This window comes from Nerophis ophidion, linkage group LG09 (assembly GCF_033978795.1).
Source record: "Nerophis ophidion isolate RoL-2023_Sa linkage group LG09, RoL_Noph_v1.0, whole genome shotgun sequence".
NCBI classification, from domain to species: Eukaryota; Metazoa; Chordata; class Actinopteri; order Syngnathiformes; family Syngnathidae; genus Nerophis; species Nerophis ophidion.
The window spans coordinates 22354966-22372141 of record NC_084619.1 but is presented as its reverse complement, the minus strand read 5'-3'; the positions used below and the strand labels follow the sequence as shown (position 1 = coordinate 22372141).

Here is a 17176-nt window from a genome sequence, read left to right as displayed (position 1 = left end):
ACTAAATCCTTACAGCAAAAATATGGCAATATCGCCAAATTATCAAGTATGACACATAGAATGGACCTGCTATCCCTGTTTAAATAAGAAAATCTCATTTCAGTAGGCCTTTATGGGTGCAGTAAGCTCTAAACAAGTACACCTTCGCTTCATCAGAACAGTAGTGAAATGTTCTCACCAGCAAATTGGCTTGGACATACAGCATTCTTCTCTGTCTAAGCATGTCAGCATTATCCTCCATCTGGTCATTGATGATATGGCCTAAGTATTTGACACTGATGCACACAGACAGGGTTTGACCACACAAGAAGAATCCTGGGAAATTAAGATGTTGATCCTCCTTGACCCTACATTCTATTGTTTGACCATTAATGCAGTGGTTCTCAAACGAGGGTACGCGTACCCCTGGGGGTACTTGAAGGTATGCCAAGGGGTACGTGAGATTTTAAAAAAATATTCTAAAAATAGCAACAATGCAAAAATACTTTATAAATATATATATTCAATAATACTTCAACAAAATATGAATGTAAGTTCATAAACTGTGAAAAGAAATGCAACAATGCAATATTCAGTGTTGACAGCTATATTTTTTCATAAATATTGATGTTAAAGATTTCTTTTTTTGTGAACAAATGTTTAAAATTAAGTTCATGAATGCAGATGGATCCCTATTACAATCCCCAAAGAGGGCACTTTAAGTTGATGATTACTTCTATGTGTAGAAATCTTTATTTATAATTGAATCACTTGTTTATTTTTCAACTATTTTTTTGTTATTTTTATATCTTTTTTTCCAAATAGTTTAAAAAAAGACCACTACAAATGAGCAATATTTTGCACTGCTATACAATTTAATAAATCTGAAACTGAAGACATAGTGCTGTATTTTACTGCTTTATCTCTTTTTTTCCAACCAAAAATGTTTTGCTCTGATTAGGGAGTACTTGAATTAAATATATGTTCACAGGGTGTACATCACTGAAAAAATGTTGAGAACCACTGCACTAATGAATGGAATACAAACAAAAACTGAAATGCAAATGAAAAAAAGTATAGCAGGTAGGAAAAGGTTCTAAGCCATCAGCGTGTTATCATTGCCATTTCTACCAAATAAGGTCAATATATAATTTTGTGGAGCAGAGTAATTAACATTTCATGTTTTTTGGCGCCCTGCCAAGCCACATCCTATGGCGTGGGCAAAATTTGTAAAAAAAAAATTGTCATCACCTCCATGTGCTGTATCTGTAATTTTAACCCCAACTCATTTGGTCAGAGTCACTGGGAGAAGTTTGTTAAATGGCCAAAAACCATGAGAGGCAAATTTGGCGCTGTGCCATGCCCACATCTAATGGCAAAGGCAAAAAGTGTTCGCAATTTGTCATCACCTGCGTGTGTAGAATCTGAAGTTATAACCGTGAATCCTTTAGTCAAATTCCCGAGGAGAAGTTTGTTAAAAAAGGACCCCATTTTGATGCCGAAAAATGTCTGACTTCCTGTTCGTTTACAGGTGGGTTCTTGAGATTTTCATGTGCGTCCTGTTATGATAGACGTCTTCTGCAATTTTCATGTCAATATGTGAAACTGGTAGTATCAGGGGCTGATTTTCTTTTTCATTTAAAAGGTGGCGCTAGAGAGACAATTTTTAAATTGAATTTTCGGGACACCAAAAATATAACATTTTTCGCCATGCTCGACGCGTCTGTAATATATGGTGCACTTTTGGTGCATGTTTAGGGCCTCAAAAAGCTGTTCATACGTATAGAACGGTGGTCAGCAACCCGCTGCTCTCAAACCGCATGCAGCTCTTTAGCACCCTGGAGCTTTTTAAAAATGGAAAAGGATGGGGGGGGGAAATAAAAATGTGTTTTTATAATGTTTCTGTAGGAGGAGAAACATAACACAAACCTTCCGTATTGTTAAAAAGCTCACTGTTTAGTATGTTTGTGTTTATGCTCCAGTGATGGCAGTATTTGCCCAGCGCCGTTTTGTCCTACTAATTTTGGCTGTCCTTAAACTCACTGTAGTTTATTCACATGTACAACTTTCTCCGATGCTGCCACAGAAACATGTGTTTTATGCCACTCCTTCTTTGTCTCAGTTTGTGCACCAAATGTTTTATGCTGTGCGTGAAGTCACAAAGGTGAGCTTTGTTTATGTTATTGACTTGCATGGAGTTGTAATAATCCGTGCTAACATGCTATTTAGGCTAGCTGTGTGTACATATTGCATCATTATGCCTCGTTTGCAGGTATATTTAAGCTCATTTAAATTCCTTTACTTATGTCCTCTGTGTATTTAATCTATATTTGCATGTTTCATGACACATTATTTGTATGTAATTTTGGCTGCATTTCTGATTGTGTGCCATGTTGTTCCAGACCACAGCAAATGTTACCCAGCTTGCAAAGATTGTATTAAATCCATTAGAAGAAGACATCTTGTCCTTTCCTTTAACATGGGCACACACATCTATACCTTTGACAGTTTTAAGTCAGAAATTTCCAGAGGTTATCTCACCCTCTTAGACACTTACTTACCTAATGTGTTGCTTTCATTATAACACTTATATAAGGCTATTAACTTTTTTCGGCTCCAGACAGATTTGTTTTTTGTATTTTTAGTCCAATATTGCTCTTTCAATATGTTGGGTTGCCGACCCCTGGTATAGAAGGAGAAACACAGGAATTTCCATAGGGCCCTGGCGGTGCTCTACATTGTCCCTTCGTTGCGCGGGCCCTAAGTTTTGTTTCATATAATGAAAAAAGTGTGAAAATAACTGATGGCAGACCTTAAAATTATAATAGTCAGCAAACAAAATTAATGTGGCATAATTGTATGACCAGGGTCCGTAGGGGTGCTTAAAAACCTTGAAAATGCTTGGATTTTAATGTTGTATTTTCAAGGTTTGAAAAATGCGTGAATATTGGGTGAAGTGCTTGTAAATGCATGGAAATGTTCAACATATTTCTCAGCAGTCTGACTCAATAGGCTGATTATAAAATGGAAAAAAATTAAATAAGTTTCCTTAAAAATTAATGCTACACGCTTGATCTGTTGGGTTTGCACGAGCCCTTACATTAGGTTGTTGTCATGCCAGAGATCTATATAAGGCTCTGTGTCGCCCCCAAGAGGACAGTGGTGCATCGGTCCATCATGCCGGGAGGTTGTCGTTTTAATGAACATGATGTATGCATGAATTATGATACAAACAAACAAGCAAACAATAATACTTAATGTTATTTCTTATAAAGAATGATATATACATGTATGATGATGATACAAACAAACAAGTAAACAACATTTGCAAACACCAATGACATTGAATAGACTACGGAAACACTGCTTAATTTTCTATGTCCCATTCTGTTAATGATAACTGCTAGTTCAATGTTAGGCTTAGGTTTTAGCAGATTTTCCTTATTTTTCCTACGGACAGCATTTGGTAACCTCAAACAACAAGGCTAAGTATTGATTCACACTGGTTTTCGCCTTTTGAAGGGTACTGGAAAACTGGAAAATTGATCATGAAAGTCCCTAAAAAGTGCATGAAATTAGCCATGGAAAAGGTGTACGAAGCCTGTATGAGTAACACCAATTATATAGTGGTATTGAAAACAATTAAATAATAAAATATACAGTACATACATGTATATATTATGGGGGCAGCACGGTGGAAAAGGGGTTAGTGCGTCTGCTTCCCAATACGAAGGTCCTGAGTAGTCCTGGGTTCAATCCCGGGCTCGGGATCTTTCTGTGTGGAGTTTGCATGTCTTCCCCATGAATGCGTGGGTTCCCTCGGGGTACTCCAGCTTCCTCCCACCTCCATAGACATGCACCTGGGGATAGGTTGATTGGCAACACTAAATTGGCCCTGGTGTGTGAATGTGAGTGTGAATGTTGTCTGTCTATCTGTGTTGGCCCTGCGATGAGGTGGCGACTTGTCCAGGGTGTACCCCGCCTTCTGCCCGATTGTAGCTGAGATAGGCACCAGCGCCCTCCGCAACCCCAAAAAGGGAATAAGCGGAAGGAAATCGATGGATGGATGGGTATATATTACGTCCATGTTTTAATCTAGTACAAACCCACCATTTGTGACAGCTGGACCTCTCTCTTATATTTTTTTCCATTTGCTTACATACAATTTTACTAACTGTGTGTCTGTTTTCAAACAATACACACACTTTTTTAAACAACTTATTACATTTTTTTTAATTCCTAGATTTGTTAAATAGATAGATAGTACTTTATTGATTCCTTCAGGAGAGTTCCCTCAGGAAAATTAAAACATGAAAAAAATGACAGACTTCGGTAAAAACATATGCCCATTCATCAAAATAAAGCAAGCATTTGGAAAAAGGCAGTTTTATTTTCATCTCACTCATACAGACTTCAAATGGAGTGAGTTACCTAGAACAGTGATAAATACAAAACACATTTGTAAAAACCCATATTTTTTTTGGTGAAATTTTGAAACATTCTCACGTTTGGGGCGTTTGTCCTGACCTTTTTAGCATATGTGATGAATGATTACTGTACTAAGTAACACATCACAGTAGTCAACAATGACAAGCAATATAAATTAAAATCTGACACAAATAAAAAGGTTTTAAAAAAAATTTGTAAATACAGTTTTTTCCAATTGCTTACACACTATTTTTTACATTTTCACACAGTTAAAAGTCTACACACAGTAAACAAAACCACTGTGCAGATTTGCCTAATATCAGGAATGGACTATGCTTCACAGTTTTTGCGAAATATTACACAAAATGCTTTACACACACGTTCCCATCTTGCACATGTGATGGGGATGAGATACTATGGCCTGATCCAGCTCGACGGGCAGGTGATGATTAGATTCGGTAACTGAGGCTTTTGAGTAGGTTCTTTCATAGAGTTGCTGTTGCCTTAGTCTGCACATGTAGCCTATACTCTATGCGGCCATTTGTATTTATCGCCATATTTTTTTTCAAACCTTTTTATTTGTCTCAGATTTTAAATTTCTACTGCATGACATTGTTGACTACTGTGATATTTTACCTTACCTGACTTCATCACATACGCTAAAAAGGTTGGGCAAAATGCCCCAAACATGTGATTTCTTATAGTAAAATAGAGTTTTTTACAGATTTGTTTTGTATTTATCACTGTTATGGGTAATTCACTTCAATCAATCAATCAATGTTTACTTATATAGCCCTGAATCACTAGTCTCTCAAAGGGCTTCACAAACCACAGCACAAACCACCACGACATCCTCGGTAGGCCCACATAAGGGCAAGGAAAACTCACACCCAGTGGGACGTCGGTGACAATGATGACTATGAGAACCTTGGAGAGGACGAAAGCAATGGATGTCGAGCGGGTCTAACATGATACTGTGAAAGTTAAATCCATAATTGATCCAACACAGTCGCGAGAGTCCAGTCCAAAGCGGATCCAACACAGCAGCGAGAGTCCCGTTCACAGCGGAGCCAGCAGGAAAACATCCCAAGCGGAGGCGGATCAGCAGCGCAGAGATGTCCCAAGCCGATACACAGGCAAGCAGTACATGGCCACCGGATCGGACCGGACCCCCTCCACAAGGGAGAGTGGGACATAGGAGAAAAAGAAAAGAAACGGCAGATCAACTGGTCTAAAAAGGGAGTCTATTTAAAGGCTAGAGTATACAAATGAGTTTTAAGGTGAGACTTAAATGTTTCTACTGAGATGGCATCTCGAACTGTTACCGGGAGGGCATTCCAGAGTACTGGAGCCCGAACGGAAAACGCTCTATAGCCCACAGACTTTTTATGGGCTTTGGGAATCACTAATAAGCCGGAGTCTTTTGAACGCAGATTTCTTGCCGGGACATATGGTACAATACAATCGGCAAGATAGGATGGAGCTAGACCGTGTAGTATTTTATATGTAAGTAGTAAAACCTTAAAGTCACATCTTAAGTGCACAGGAAGCCAGTGCAGGTGAGCCAGTATAGGCGTAATATGATCAAACTTCAATAGTATTTTATCATTTGAAGTCTGTATGAGTGAGATGACAATAAAACTGCATTTTTTCAAGTGGTTATTTATTTTGATGAATGGGCATAGTTTGTTTTGACCGAAGTGTGCCATTTTGCAAATTTAGGAATTCAATAAACTTGAATGTGGTGTTGGCAAAAGTGTGTATATCCTTTTGAAAAAAGAAACACAATCATTAAAATGGTGTGTCAGCAAATGGAAACAACTGTAAACAAAAATTACAGCATAGAGTACTACTGTAAATGTCTTTCCCGTCTGGGCTCTCCCGGACCACACAACACCCTCACCACCACAGTGGATTGACAATAGTTTTCTTTTTCTTTTTGGCACTCATCTTTTGCAGCTCCTGTTTGGCTTTTTCTTTCGATGCTTTTCAGCAGTCTTGTCGCGTGCTCTTCTCTGCAGTCCTGTCTCAGTGGCGCTTTCGTCCCCCCCCCCCCCCCCCCCCCCCCCCCCCCCTCCTGCGGTCACCAACGCTGCTAATAAAGAGACAGGTGATTAGATAACTCGTTATAGCTGCGGTATCCACTCACCTGTCATCTGCTTCCCAGCCGGCTCCCACACATGCCCCGCCCGCAGGGAACGCGTGGACCACGCCCCTCCACATGCCTTCCCCGTCAGACTCAGGCCGGGCAGCCATCCGGCCACGCCCACTCCCCCCCATAGCAGGGCGAGAGAGAGGAAGTCGGCGACGGCCATCCGCGTGCCCGGCCGGTGGACCACCCGGAAGTTGTAGGGCTGTAATGCAAGGTACCACCGGGTGATCCGCGTGTTGGCATCCTGCATATGGTAGAGCCATTGGAGAGGTTTGTGGTCCGAGTAGAGACTGAAGGCGCGCCACAACAGGTAGTAGCGGAGGGCCCCGACCGCCCACCGGATGGCAAGGCACTCCCTCTCCACCGTGCTGTACCTTTACTCCCGGTCTGAGAGTTTCCGGCTGATGTACAGTACGGGGCGGTCCGCCTGCAGACAGAAAGGGATTTTACAGTTAGGCATGTGCATTACCGGCTCCTCGCAGAGTGCTGTTTTTACCTTGTCGAACACCCGCTGGCACTGCTCCTTCAACTGGACCAGATCTGGAGCACCCTTTCGGGTGAGGTCAGTCAGTGGACTGTTTAAGTACGCAAACCAGGGAATGAACCGGCGGTAATACCCCGCCAAACCAAGAACTGCCTCACTACGATAACGTCTTCCCCGTCAAACGGCATTTTTCTTCTTCCTAAAATTACGTGGTGTGTAAAGTGCAACTGCAACCTTGACACTATGCTTTTGACCATTATACCAGATTTCCACTGGCACAATAGAGTACTCGTGCACATCCCCATGAATACACCTAATTTTTTCCCGTGTCATCTGCCTCAATGTTCCGGGGTCGAACCAGGTCTTGGTGGATCATGGTCTGTTTGCAGCCCGAATCCACCATCGGCCAGTATGTACTCCCTTGTACCCTTACCGGGACACCGTACGTCTCCCCTGGATCGGGGGCGGGCGCTGGGGGGCTGAAAACCCGCATCGCCTGTCCGACCTCCATCAAGGAGCAGTCCCGTCGCACATGCCCGGGCTGTACGCACCCCCAGCAGACCGGCCCTGGTGTTTGCAGGTCCCTCTGCGAGGGAAACCCCTTCTCAGCAGCGTCAGCACCCTGAGAATATTAGGCAAATCTGCACTGTGGTTTTCTTTACTGTAGGTAGACAATGTTAACTTTGTGAAAATTCGAAATTTAGTGTGTAAGCAATTGGAAAAAACTTTTAAAATATTCTGTAATCTTTTCAAGAACTGCTCAACAATGATGCTGCAAATTGATAGTATTTATTTTTAGTAACATACCACAGTAGTCAACAATGACTTGCAGTACAAATTAAAATCTGAGACATAAAGAGGTTTGAAAAAAAAGTGTGTAAGCAATTGGAAAAAACTGTAAATACAAAACACATTTGTAAAAACCCTTATTTTACTATAAAAAATCACATGTTTAAGGCATTTTGCCTAACCTTTTGAGCATATGTGATGAATGATTACTGGAACTTGACAAAATATATTAGCATTGTGTGTAATATTCCGCGAAAAAAACTGTAAAGCAGAGTCTTATTTGGCAAATCTGCACAGTGGTTTTATTTATTGTGTGAAGACTTTGTTAACTATGTGAACATTTAAAATTTTAGTGTGTAAGCAATCGAAAAAAACTGTAAAAAAAAATCTGTAATATTTTCAAGAACTTCTAAACAATGTTGCTGCAAACGGATAATATTTATTTTTAGTACCATATCACAGTAGTCAACAATGCAGTACAAATTAAAATCGGCGACAAATACAAATGTTTGAAAAAAAATCTGGAGATAAAGATGTGTGTATCACAATCCTAGTGTGTGTATATCAATCAATGTTTATTAATATAGCCCTAAATCACCAGTGTCTCAAAGGGCTGCACAAACCACAACGACATCCTCGGTAGAGCCTACATAAGGGCAAGGAAAACTCACCCCAATGGGACGTCGGTGACAGTGACAATGATGACTATGAGAGAAACCTTGGAGAGGACTGCATATGTGGGTAAGCAATTGGAAAAAACTGTAAAAAAAAAAAATCTGTATTATTTTCAAGAACTTCTAAACCAGGGGTGTCTAAGTAATTTTAGATCGGGGGCCACACGGAGAAAAATCTACTCCCAAGTGGGCCGTACAGGTAAAATCACGGCACGATATCTTAAAAATAACCCCCGCCCCTCTCCCTCCGTGGGCCGGTTGAGATGGGCAGGTGTATAATGTAGTCCGGAAGAGTTAGGGATGCATGGGATTTGGGGTATTTGTTCTGTTGTGTTCATGTTGTGTTATGGTGCGGATGTTCTCCCGAAATGTGTTTCTCTATTTTGTTTGGTGTGGGTTTACAGTCTGGCGCATATTAGTAAGAGTGTTAAAGTTGTTTATATCACAACCCTCAGTGTAACCTGTATGGCTGTTGGACAAGTAGGCCTTGCAATCACTTTCGTGTAACAACAGAGGCTGCTTATTACAAGTGACCGGCCGGCACGTAGATAGAAATGTGTAAAGGACGGGAACGGCGTGGCGCAGTGGTAGAGTGGCCGTGCGCAACCCGAGGGTCCCTGGTTCAATCCCCACCTAGTACCAACCTCGTCATGTCTGTTGTGTCCTGAGCAAGACACTTCACCCTTGCTTCTGATGGGTGATGGTTAGCGCCTTGCATGGCAGCTCCCTCCATCAGTGTGTGAATGTGTGTGTGAATGGGTAAATGTGGAAGTAGTGTCAAAGCGCTTTGAGTACCTTGAAGGTAGAAAAGCGCTATACAAGTACAACCCATTTCCATCCATCCATCCATTTCTACCGCTTATTCCCTTTCGGGGTCGCGGGGGGCGCTGGCGCCTATCTCAGCTACAATCGGGCGGAAGGCAGGGTACACCCTGGACAAGTCGCCAACTCATCGCAGGGCCAACACAGATAGACAGACAACATTCACACTCACATTCACACACTAGGGCCAATTTAGTGTTGCCAATCAACCTATCCCCAGGTGCATGTCTTTGGAAGTGGGAGGAAGCCGGAGTACCCGGAGGGAACCCACGCATTCACGGGGAGAACATGCAAACTCCACACAGAAAGATCCCGAGCCTGGATTTGAACCCAGGACTGCAGGAACTTCGTATTGTGAGGCAGACGGTACAACCCATTTATTTATTTATTTAAAGGCGGGCGCGATGACATGTTTCAGAGAGCGCGAATTTCGGCACGCCATCAATATTGTCGTCCGAGTGAAAATCGTAGAAAGTTTTCCCTGGGAGAGGCCCTGAAAGACAAAAACCTTCTGGAAAAATCGAAGGGGTCGGCAAGTATGCGGCTGAGCCACATCAGAGCGATCAAAGAGCCGCATGCGGCTCCGGAGCCGCGGGTTGCCGACCCCTGATCTACAGATACAAATGATTGCTATTAGTGTTGTGTCGTTCGCGAATCTTTTGAGTGAACGTACTGAGCTGAATCACTTCATGAACTGATTCGTTCCTTTCTCAGTTCAGTTGAGCTCTGCCGCGAGTGGAACTGGCGCATTCTGTGACTCACTGAACCCTCGGCGCAGCCAGCTACTCATCATGGGGGCGGGGGTAGGGACTGAGCGAACGATCCGTTCACCGCGGATTAATTACATGAATCACTCAGTGAACGACAACGCTCTCGCTCTCAGGACTCGCGAACCTACTGACACAGAGAACTGACTGTGTCGCGAAGGAGGACGTCACATTGAGGCTCTCGTTCAGTCACTGTGCACGTCGTTCATTGGGTGCTGAGGGCTTGTGTCGTTTGCGAACTGACATACACCGAGATCTGCCGCTGGGGAAGCTGTTACTGACTGACTCATGATTCGCCGACCTGCACACATTTTTTGTGGGGGGGGGGACAAATTTTTGGAACAAATCAATTTAAGGAACTGATTATAGTGATTCAGTACAGTCAAAAATTGACACATTTAGTGGACACATTTAGAACAGCGGTTTCTTTCATTCAAAAATGTCCGCTCATTTTTATACTTAGCAAACTCATCACGCGGGCCAGATAAAACCTGATTGCGGGCCTAATCCGGCCCGCGGGCCGCACGTTTGACACCCCTGTTCTAAACACTGATGCTGCAAACGCATAATATTTATTTTTAGTACCATACCACAGTAGTCAACAATGCAGTACAAATAAATATCGGAGACAAATACTAAGGTTGGAAAAAAAAATCTGGAGATAAAGATATGTGTATCACAATCATTTCATGTGTGAAAAATGGGAAAGTGTGTGTAATATTTCGCAAAAATCTGTAAAGCATGGTCTATGCCTGATATTAGGCAAATCTACACAGGGGTTTTGTTTACTGTGTGTAGACTTTTGTTATCGATGTGAACATTTTAAATTTTAATTTATAAGCAATTAGCCCGATTGTAGCTGAGATAGGCGCCCCCCGCGACTCCAAAAGGGAATAAGCGGTAGAAATGGATGGATGGATGGATAGCAAAAAACTGTAAGAAGCCGGGCCACCGGAAACAACCTTCCCAAAGCTTCCCTAGGGCGTAAACATTTTCTGATTGACAGAAGTGCTCGACGAATCACAAGCCCACTTTCCCCTCCGCATCAGCCAATCACATGATCCAGAATCATACACATAATTACGCCGCAATCACGGTAGGTTGAGGCACGTGAGGTCCATACTCCATAGAAATTTTGACAGCTTCACAGGTGAGAGAAGCGGCTAAAGGCTGTCACTTTTTACATTTCTATCTCATCCCCCGGATCTCCGTTCACTGTGAGTCTGGGGTTGCCACAGTCAAAAAACAACCACTCGAAGACTAATCATTCCGGCAGCATGAGCAAAAAGAAAAAGGACTGGAAGACCGAAAAAGGTAAGCTTGTGTTTTTTGGGGAGGTAATGGGAATATCCTGCTCGTTATGACAGCATGGATTTATTATCATGCTTAGAGACTGGCAGACACTCTTCTTGCCTTCCCGAGAACTACTTTCCATCTCTTCTATGTGCTGATCTCGCACATCCAAAGGGACACATGTTGTGAGGATGCTGGCTTGCATGGTTACCGCGAATGTGGGTTTTGCACTGTCCACTTGTTTGGCTTGCATCCAAGGTGCCCATTTCTTTGTCATTCACCTGTGGGCTGAACGATAACTTGCTCTAAATGGGTCTCCTGAAATTTTAATCCTAGTCATGCAGGTGTCATGTATTACTAATCCTACTGGTGCAATGCTTAAAAGCATTTTTGGTTCTTAACCTTGTTGGAGGTACCGAACCCCACCAGTTTCATATGCGCGTTCACCGTACCCTTCTTTATAGTGAAAAATCCATCCATTTTCTTCGGCTTATCCGAGGTCAGGTCACGGGGGCAACAGCCTAAGCAGGGAAACCCAGACTTCCCTCTCCCCAGTCACTTCATCTAGCTCTTCCCGGGGGATCCCGAGGCGTTCCCTGGCCAGCCGGGCGACAGAGTCTTCCCTAATGTGTCCTGGGTCTTCCTCGTGGCCTCCTACCGGTTGGACGTGCCCTAAACACCTCCCTAGGGAGGCGTTCGGGTGGCATCCTGACCAGATGCCCGAACCACCTCATCTGGCTCCTCTCGATGTTGAGGAGCAGCGGCTTTACTTTGAGCTCGTCCCGGATGGCAGTGCTTCTCACCCTATCTCTAAGGGAGAGCCCCGCCACACGGCGGAGGAAACTCATTTCGGCCACTTGTACCCGTGATCTTATCCTTTCGGTCATGACCCAAAGCTCATGACCATAGGTGAGGATGGGAACGTAGATCGACCGGTAAATTGAGAGCTTTGCCTTCCGGCTCAGCTCCTTCTTCACCACAACGGATCAGTACAACGTCCGCATTACTGAAGACGCCGCACCGATCCGCCTGGCGATCTCACGATCCACTCTTCCCTCAGTCGTGAACAAGACTCCTAGGTACTTGAACTTCTCCACTTGGGGAAGGGTCTCCTCCCCAACCCAGAGATGGCATTCCACCCTTTTCCGGGCGAGAACCATGGACTCGGATTTGGAGGTGCTGATTCTCATTCCGGTCGCTTCACACTCTGCTGCAAACCGATCCAGTGAGAGCTGATGATCCCATCAGGACCACATCATCTGCAAAAAGCAGAGACCTAATCCCGCGGCTATATATATATAATATATTTTTTTTAAATTCAAGTCAAAGTTCCATCCATCCATTTCTACCGCTTATTGCCTTTGGGTTCGCGGAGGGCGCTAGCACTTGTCTAAGCTGCAATCGGGCGGAAGGCGGGGTACACCCTGGACAAGTCACCACCTCATCGCAGGGCCAACACAGATAGACAGACAACATTCACACTCACATTCACACACTAAGGCCAATTTTTTAGTGTTGCCAATCAACCTATCCTAAGGTGCATGTCTTTGGAAGCGGGAGGAAGCCGGAGTACCCGGAGGGAAGCCACGCAGTCACGGGGAGAACATGCAAACTCCACACAGAAAGATCCCGAGCCCGCGATTGAACCCAGGACTACTCAGGACCTTCGTATTGTGAGGCTGACGCATTAACCCCTCTACCACCATACTGCCCCAAGTCAAAGTTATGTTTTTTTTACTGGGGCACAAATTGAACTGTGCATGAACATCACCTTGTTCAAAGAACAAAACCAACACAGTGAATGAACTCACAACAAATTACACACCTGCAAATCAGATGGAAAATTAGAGGGAACGTTGTTTGGGGGTATCCGTAATACTCTATAGGGAGAAGTTTTTATTTACACAATGAGTCGGGTGTGTCTTGACCTCCGCGGCAGAGGCTCCGCCGGACCCCTGAGGCCGACTCTCCGAACCCTACTAAAACCTAAAAAAAATAAAGATTTTTATGTGTGTTGTTCACATCATTGACTTAAAGACCTTCATTTCTCGCTTGCTGTTGTTTGTAAATATTGTTTGTGGCCTGACATTTTGGTGGGTATTTGGGATGGATTTTTTATTAATCATATTTTCTATAAGGCTATCATTCATTTTGCAATCTTCATGTGGTGCGGGAAGCAGCATGAAATTTCGACATCAAAGTAAATCAGATTTAATATTCAGAGCTTATCCTCAACCTGTCTGACTAACCAGCTGTGAAATGAGATGAAGGCCCCAAACTTAAATTCCTGATTTAGCTTTAATTTCTAGCTTTGGACATGTTTGTAGTTGGAGGTGTAACAATTAATAGATCAATATATAGATTTACTCTATATTGTCAAAAGTTTGGGCAGCACGGTGGAAGAGGGGTTAGTGCGTCTGCCTCACAATATGGAGGTTCTGAGCAGTCCTGGGTTCAATCCCGGGTTCAGGATCTTTCTGTGTGGAGTTTGCATGTCCTCCCCGTGACTGCGTGGGTTCCCTCCGGGTAGTCCGGCTTCCTCCCACTTCCAAAGACATGCACCTGGGGATAGGTTGATTGGCAACACTAAATTGGCCCTCGTGTGTGAATGTGAGTGTGAATGTTGTCTATCTGTGTTGGCCCTGCGATTAGTTAGCGACTTGTCCAGGGTGTACGCCGCCTTCTGCCGGATTGTAGTTGAGATAGGCACCTGCGACCCCAAAGTGAATAAGCAGTAGAAAATGGATGAATGGATGGATTTCAAAAGTATTTGGCCACTAACGTTGTATCCATACCTTGCAGGCACAAGGTATGGATACAGTGTTCATTATACATTCATGTTATTTTAAACTCACTTTGAAACAACATTGAAAAATAGTTGCAAAACATTGTCTTAATGAATATAGGAAACTTCACCTGTAGTGTGTACCATCCAGTATTTATTCCACAGTCACACTGGTTGGTTATTTTCTTCCTAAAATGTTACTGAATTGATTTTAACTCCCTAAACATTTTGGATCGTATCGTTTAAAAAAAATAAAAATATATATATCGTCCCTGAATCGTATCGGCGACCACTCATTCTGAATCCAATAGAAACGTTAAAATTACTCTATACACCCTTATTAGTTATGCATCATTTCATACATACATTTTCTATATGGTCTCAGCTCCCAGGTTAGTTGGAGCCTATCCCAGCTGACCATTCACACTTACAGTATGGACAATTGAAAGTCTTTAACCTTGCGAGCATGTTTTTGGTTTGTGGGAGGAAGCTGGAATACCCTGAGAAAACCCACACAGGCATCAGGAGAACATGCAAACTTTACACAAAGACGTTTCAACAAAGATTTAAACCCCATTGTCCTGATATAGGCATACATGCCACTGTGCTGCTTTAAAAATATGATATATTCAAAATAAACAACAGTTGTTGATACCAGCACTGTTAAAATGTGTATAGTATTATAAATGTTAAACTCTCTAAACTGATTGCTAGAATACCATAAAATGACAGACTACAGGTTTTAAAAAGAAATACTGTATGATCAGCTGCCTTTTTTTGGTTGATTTTTTAACAGTATTTGAATGAATTTTCTTTCCTATCCAGAAATCATGTTTTGTAGTTTATTTATTTTTGAACTGTCTTCAAACTAAGACTTAATTTGCCAAAACATAAATATCGGGTTTAAAAATGTTTTCATCCAACTCTGGTTTCATAAATGTCATCTTTTTAATACCTAAAAGTTAAGTTAAAGTTAAAGTACCAATGATTGTCACACACATACTAGATGTGGCGAAATTATTTTCTGCATTTGACCCATCACCCTTGATCACCCCCTGGGAGGTGAGGGGAGTAGTGGGCAGCAGCGGTGCCGCGGCTGGGAATCATTTATGGTGATCTAACCCCCAATTCCAACCCTTAATACTGAGTGCCAAGCAGGGAGGTGATGGGTCCCATTTTTATAGTCTTTGGTATGACTCGGCCGGGATTTGAACTCACGACCTATCAATCTTAGGGCGGGCACTCTAACCACTAGGCCACTGAGTAGTCAGAGCAAAGAGAAACAAGACTGTATAAAATCAGATAACTTTTTATTTTTTGCAATTTAACTATTTACTATGGGGCAGCACGGTGGTAGAGGGGTTAGTGCATCTGCCCCACAATACAAAGGTCCTTGCAGTCCTGGGTTCAATCCCGGGCTCGGGAACTTTCTGTGTGGAGTTTGCATGTTCTCCCCGTGACTGCGTGGGTTCCCTCCGGGTACTCCGGCTTCCTCCCACTTCCAAAAAAAAAAAAACATGCACCTGTGGATAGGTTGATTGGCAACGCTAAATTGGCCCTAGTGTGTGAATGTGAGTGTAAACGTTGTCTTATCTGTGTTGGCCCTGTGATGAGGTGGCGACTTATCCAGGGTGTACACCGCCTTCCGCCCGATTGTAGCTGAGATCGGGACCACGGGGGGCGCTGGAGCCTAAGGGACAAGCGGTAGTTAATGAATGGATGAGTGGAACTCTTTACTATCTAATAAGCTAGTTTATTTTTTCTTCCGCAAAGTAATGAACCACAAGAGCCTGGTTTTACAACATTTAAGCTGTTTCATTTTCATATGTCTGCAACAAAGACACTGTTAGTAATATCTGGAACCAGCCTGAGGGACAGGAAATGCACATGTCGGAATAATATTTTGCCACTGTTATTATGTTCATCACAAAGCTTGACCTACCTCCAGGGTTTTTACACTTGTATTTATCTTTAAAAGACAGTGTACTTTATCTACTACAGACTCTTAACTTTGCATAAGAGAACAGTGTTGTAATAAGTGATATCATTTGTTTAATTCAACATTAAGGCACTTCATTCCTAATTAATACTTTTGTTAGTCTTTGGTTGTAAATGTGTATTTTTTTGGAATTGTGCTGTTGTTTGGTTAAATGGACAAAACTTGGTTGACAAGATGAATTGCGTTTTGAAGTGACCTTGGCCAAATTGAGTACAGTACACTACTCGCCTACAACCAGCAGAGGTGCTGTTGAGTTCAGTCTCAAGTCGTTTACTCTCTAAAGAAGATCATTAATTCAGCTATGGGAAGTTGTGATACAGTACATCAATGCAGAGCTCCACTATGGCACATGTACTGTAGGCAAAGTTTTTCTGCTCAGTGTGACACTGGCATTGGATGCTTAACAGGTGTTTGGAAGATAAATGACTGGTTAAATTCATTTAACTCCCTAAAGTCAATCAAGAGAAATTACTAGTTTCATTGTCTTCAGAATATGGAAAAGCTTCATTTAAGTACCATAATGACCCATTAGACATGGGTGATTTGGCCTAAAATCTGTATTGTGATAGCCTTCTGCAATAACAATGTATATCATTATATATATTTTGGTATATAAGTGATAGTAGAATAATTTCAAAACAGATTACAAAGGCTCCTAATTTGGTTGCTGACGTATGCGGTAAAATATTGCATAATTTCTGGTTGTATTATTTTATCAAAACTATCAATCAATCAAAGTTTACTTACATAGCCCTTAATCACAAATGTCTCAAACGGCTGCACAAGCCACAACGACTTCCTCGGCTCAGATCGAACATCAGGGCAAGAATAACACTCAACCGAATGGGAACAACCTGAAACCCTGGAAAGGACTGCAGATGTGGGGACCACCTCCTTAGATGACCCGTGCACTGGATGCCGAGTGAATATGGTTAAGAATGTGACAGTCCAGTCCATAGTGGGACCTACTTTCTAATTCGCAAGCATTCGGGCGGAAGGCAGGG

At 42.6% G+C, this 17176-nt stretch overlaps 1 protein-coding gene across 1 annotated transcript in view; it reads left to right on the top strand.

Moving 5' to 3' along the window:
• The first annotated feature begins 11187 nt into the window (after window positions 1-11187).
• macrod2 (mono-ADP ribosylhydrolase 2) overlaps window positions 11188-17176 on the top strand; it is a 1231520-nt gene continuing 1225531 nt past the window's right edge. Inside the window, exon 1 of the mRNA XM_061910570.1 lies at window positions 11188-11409. Within this exon, the coding sequence (XP_061766554.1) occupies window positions 11373-11409 (37 nt within the window). The 5' untranslated portion in view covers window positions 11188-11372. The remainder of the gene's footprint in view (window positions 11410-17176) is intronic.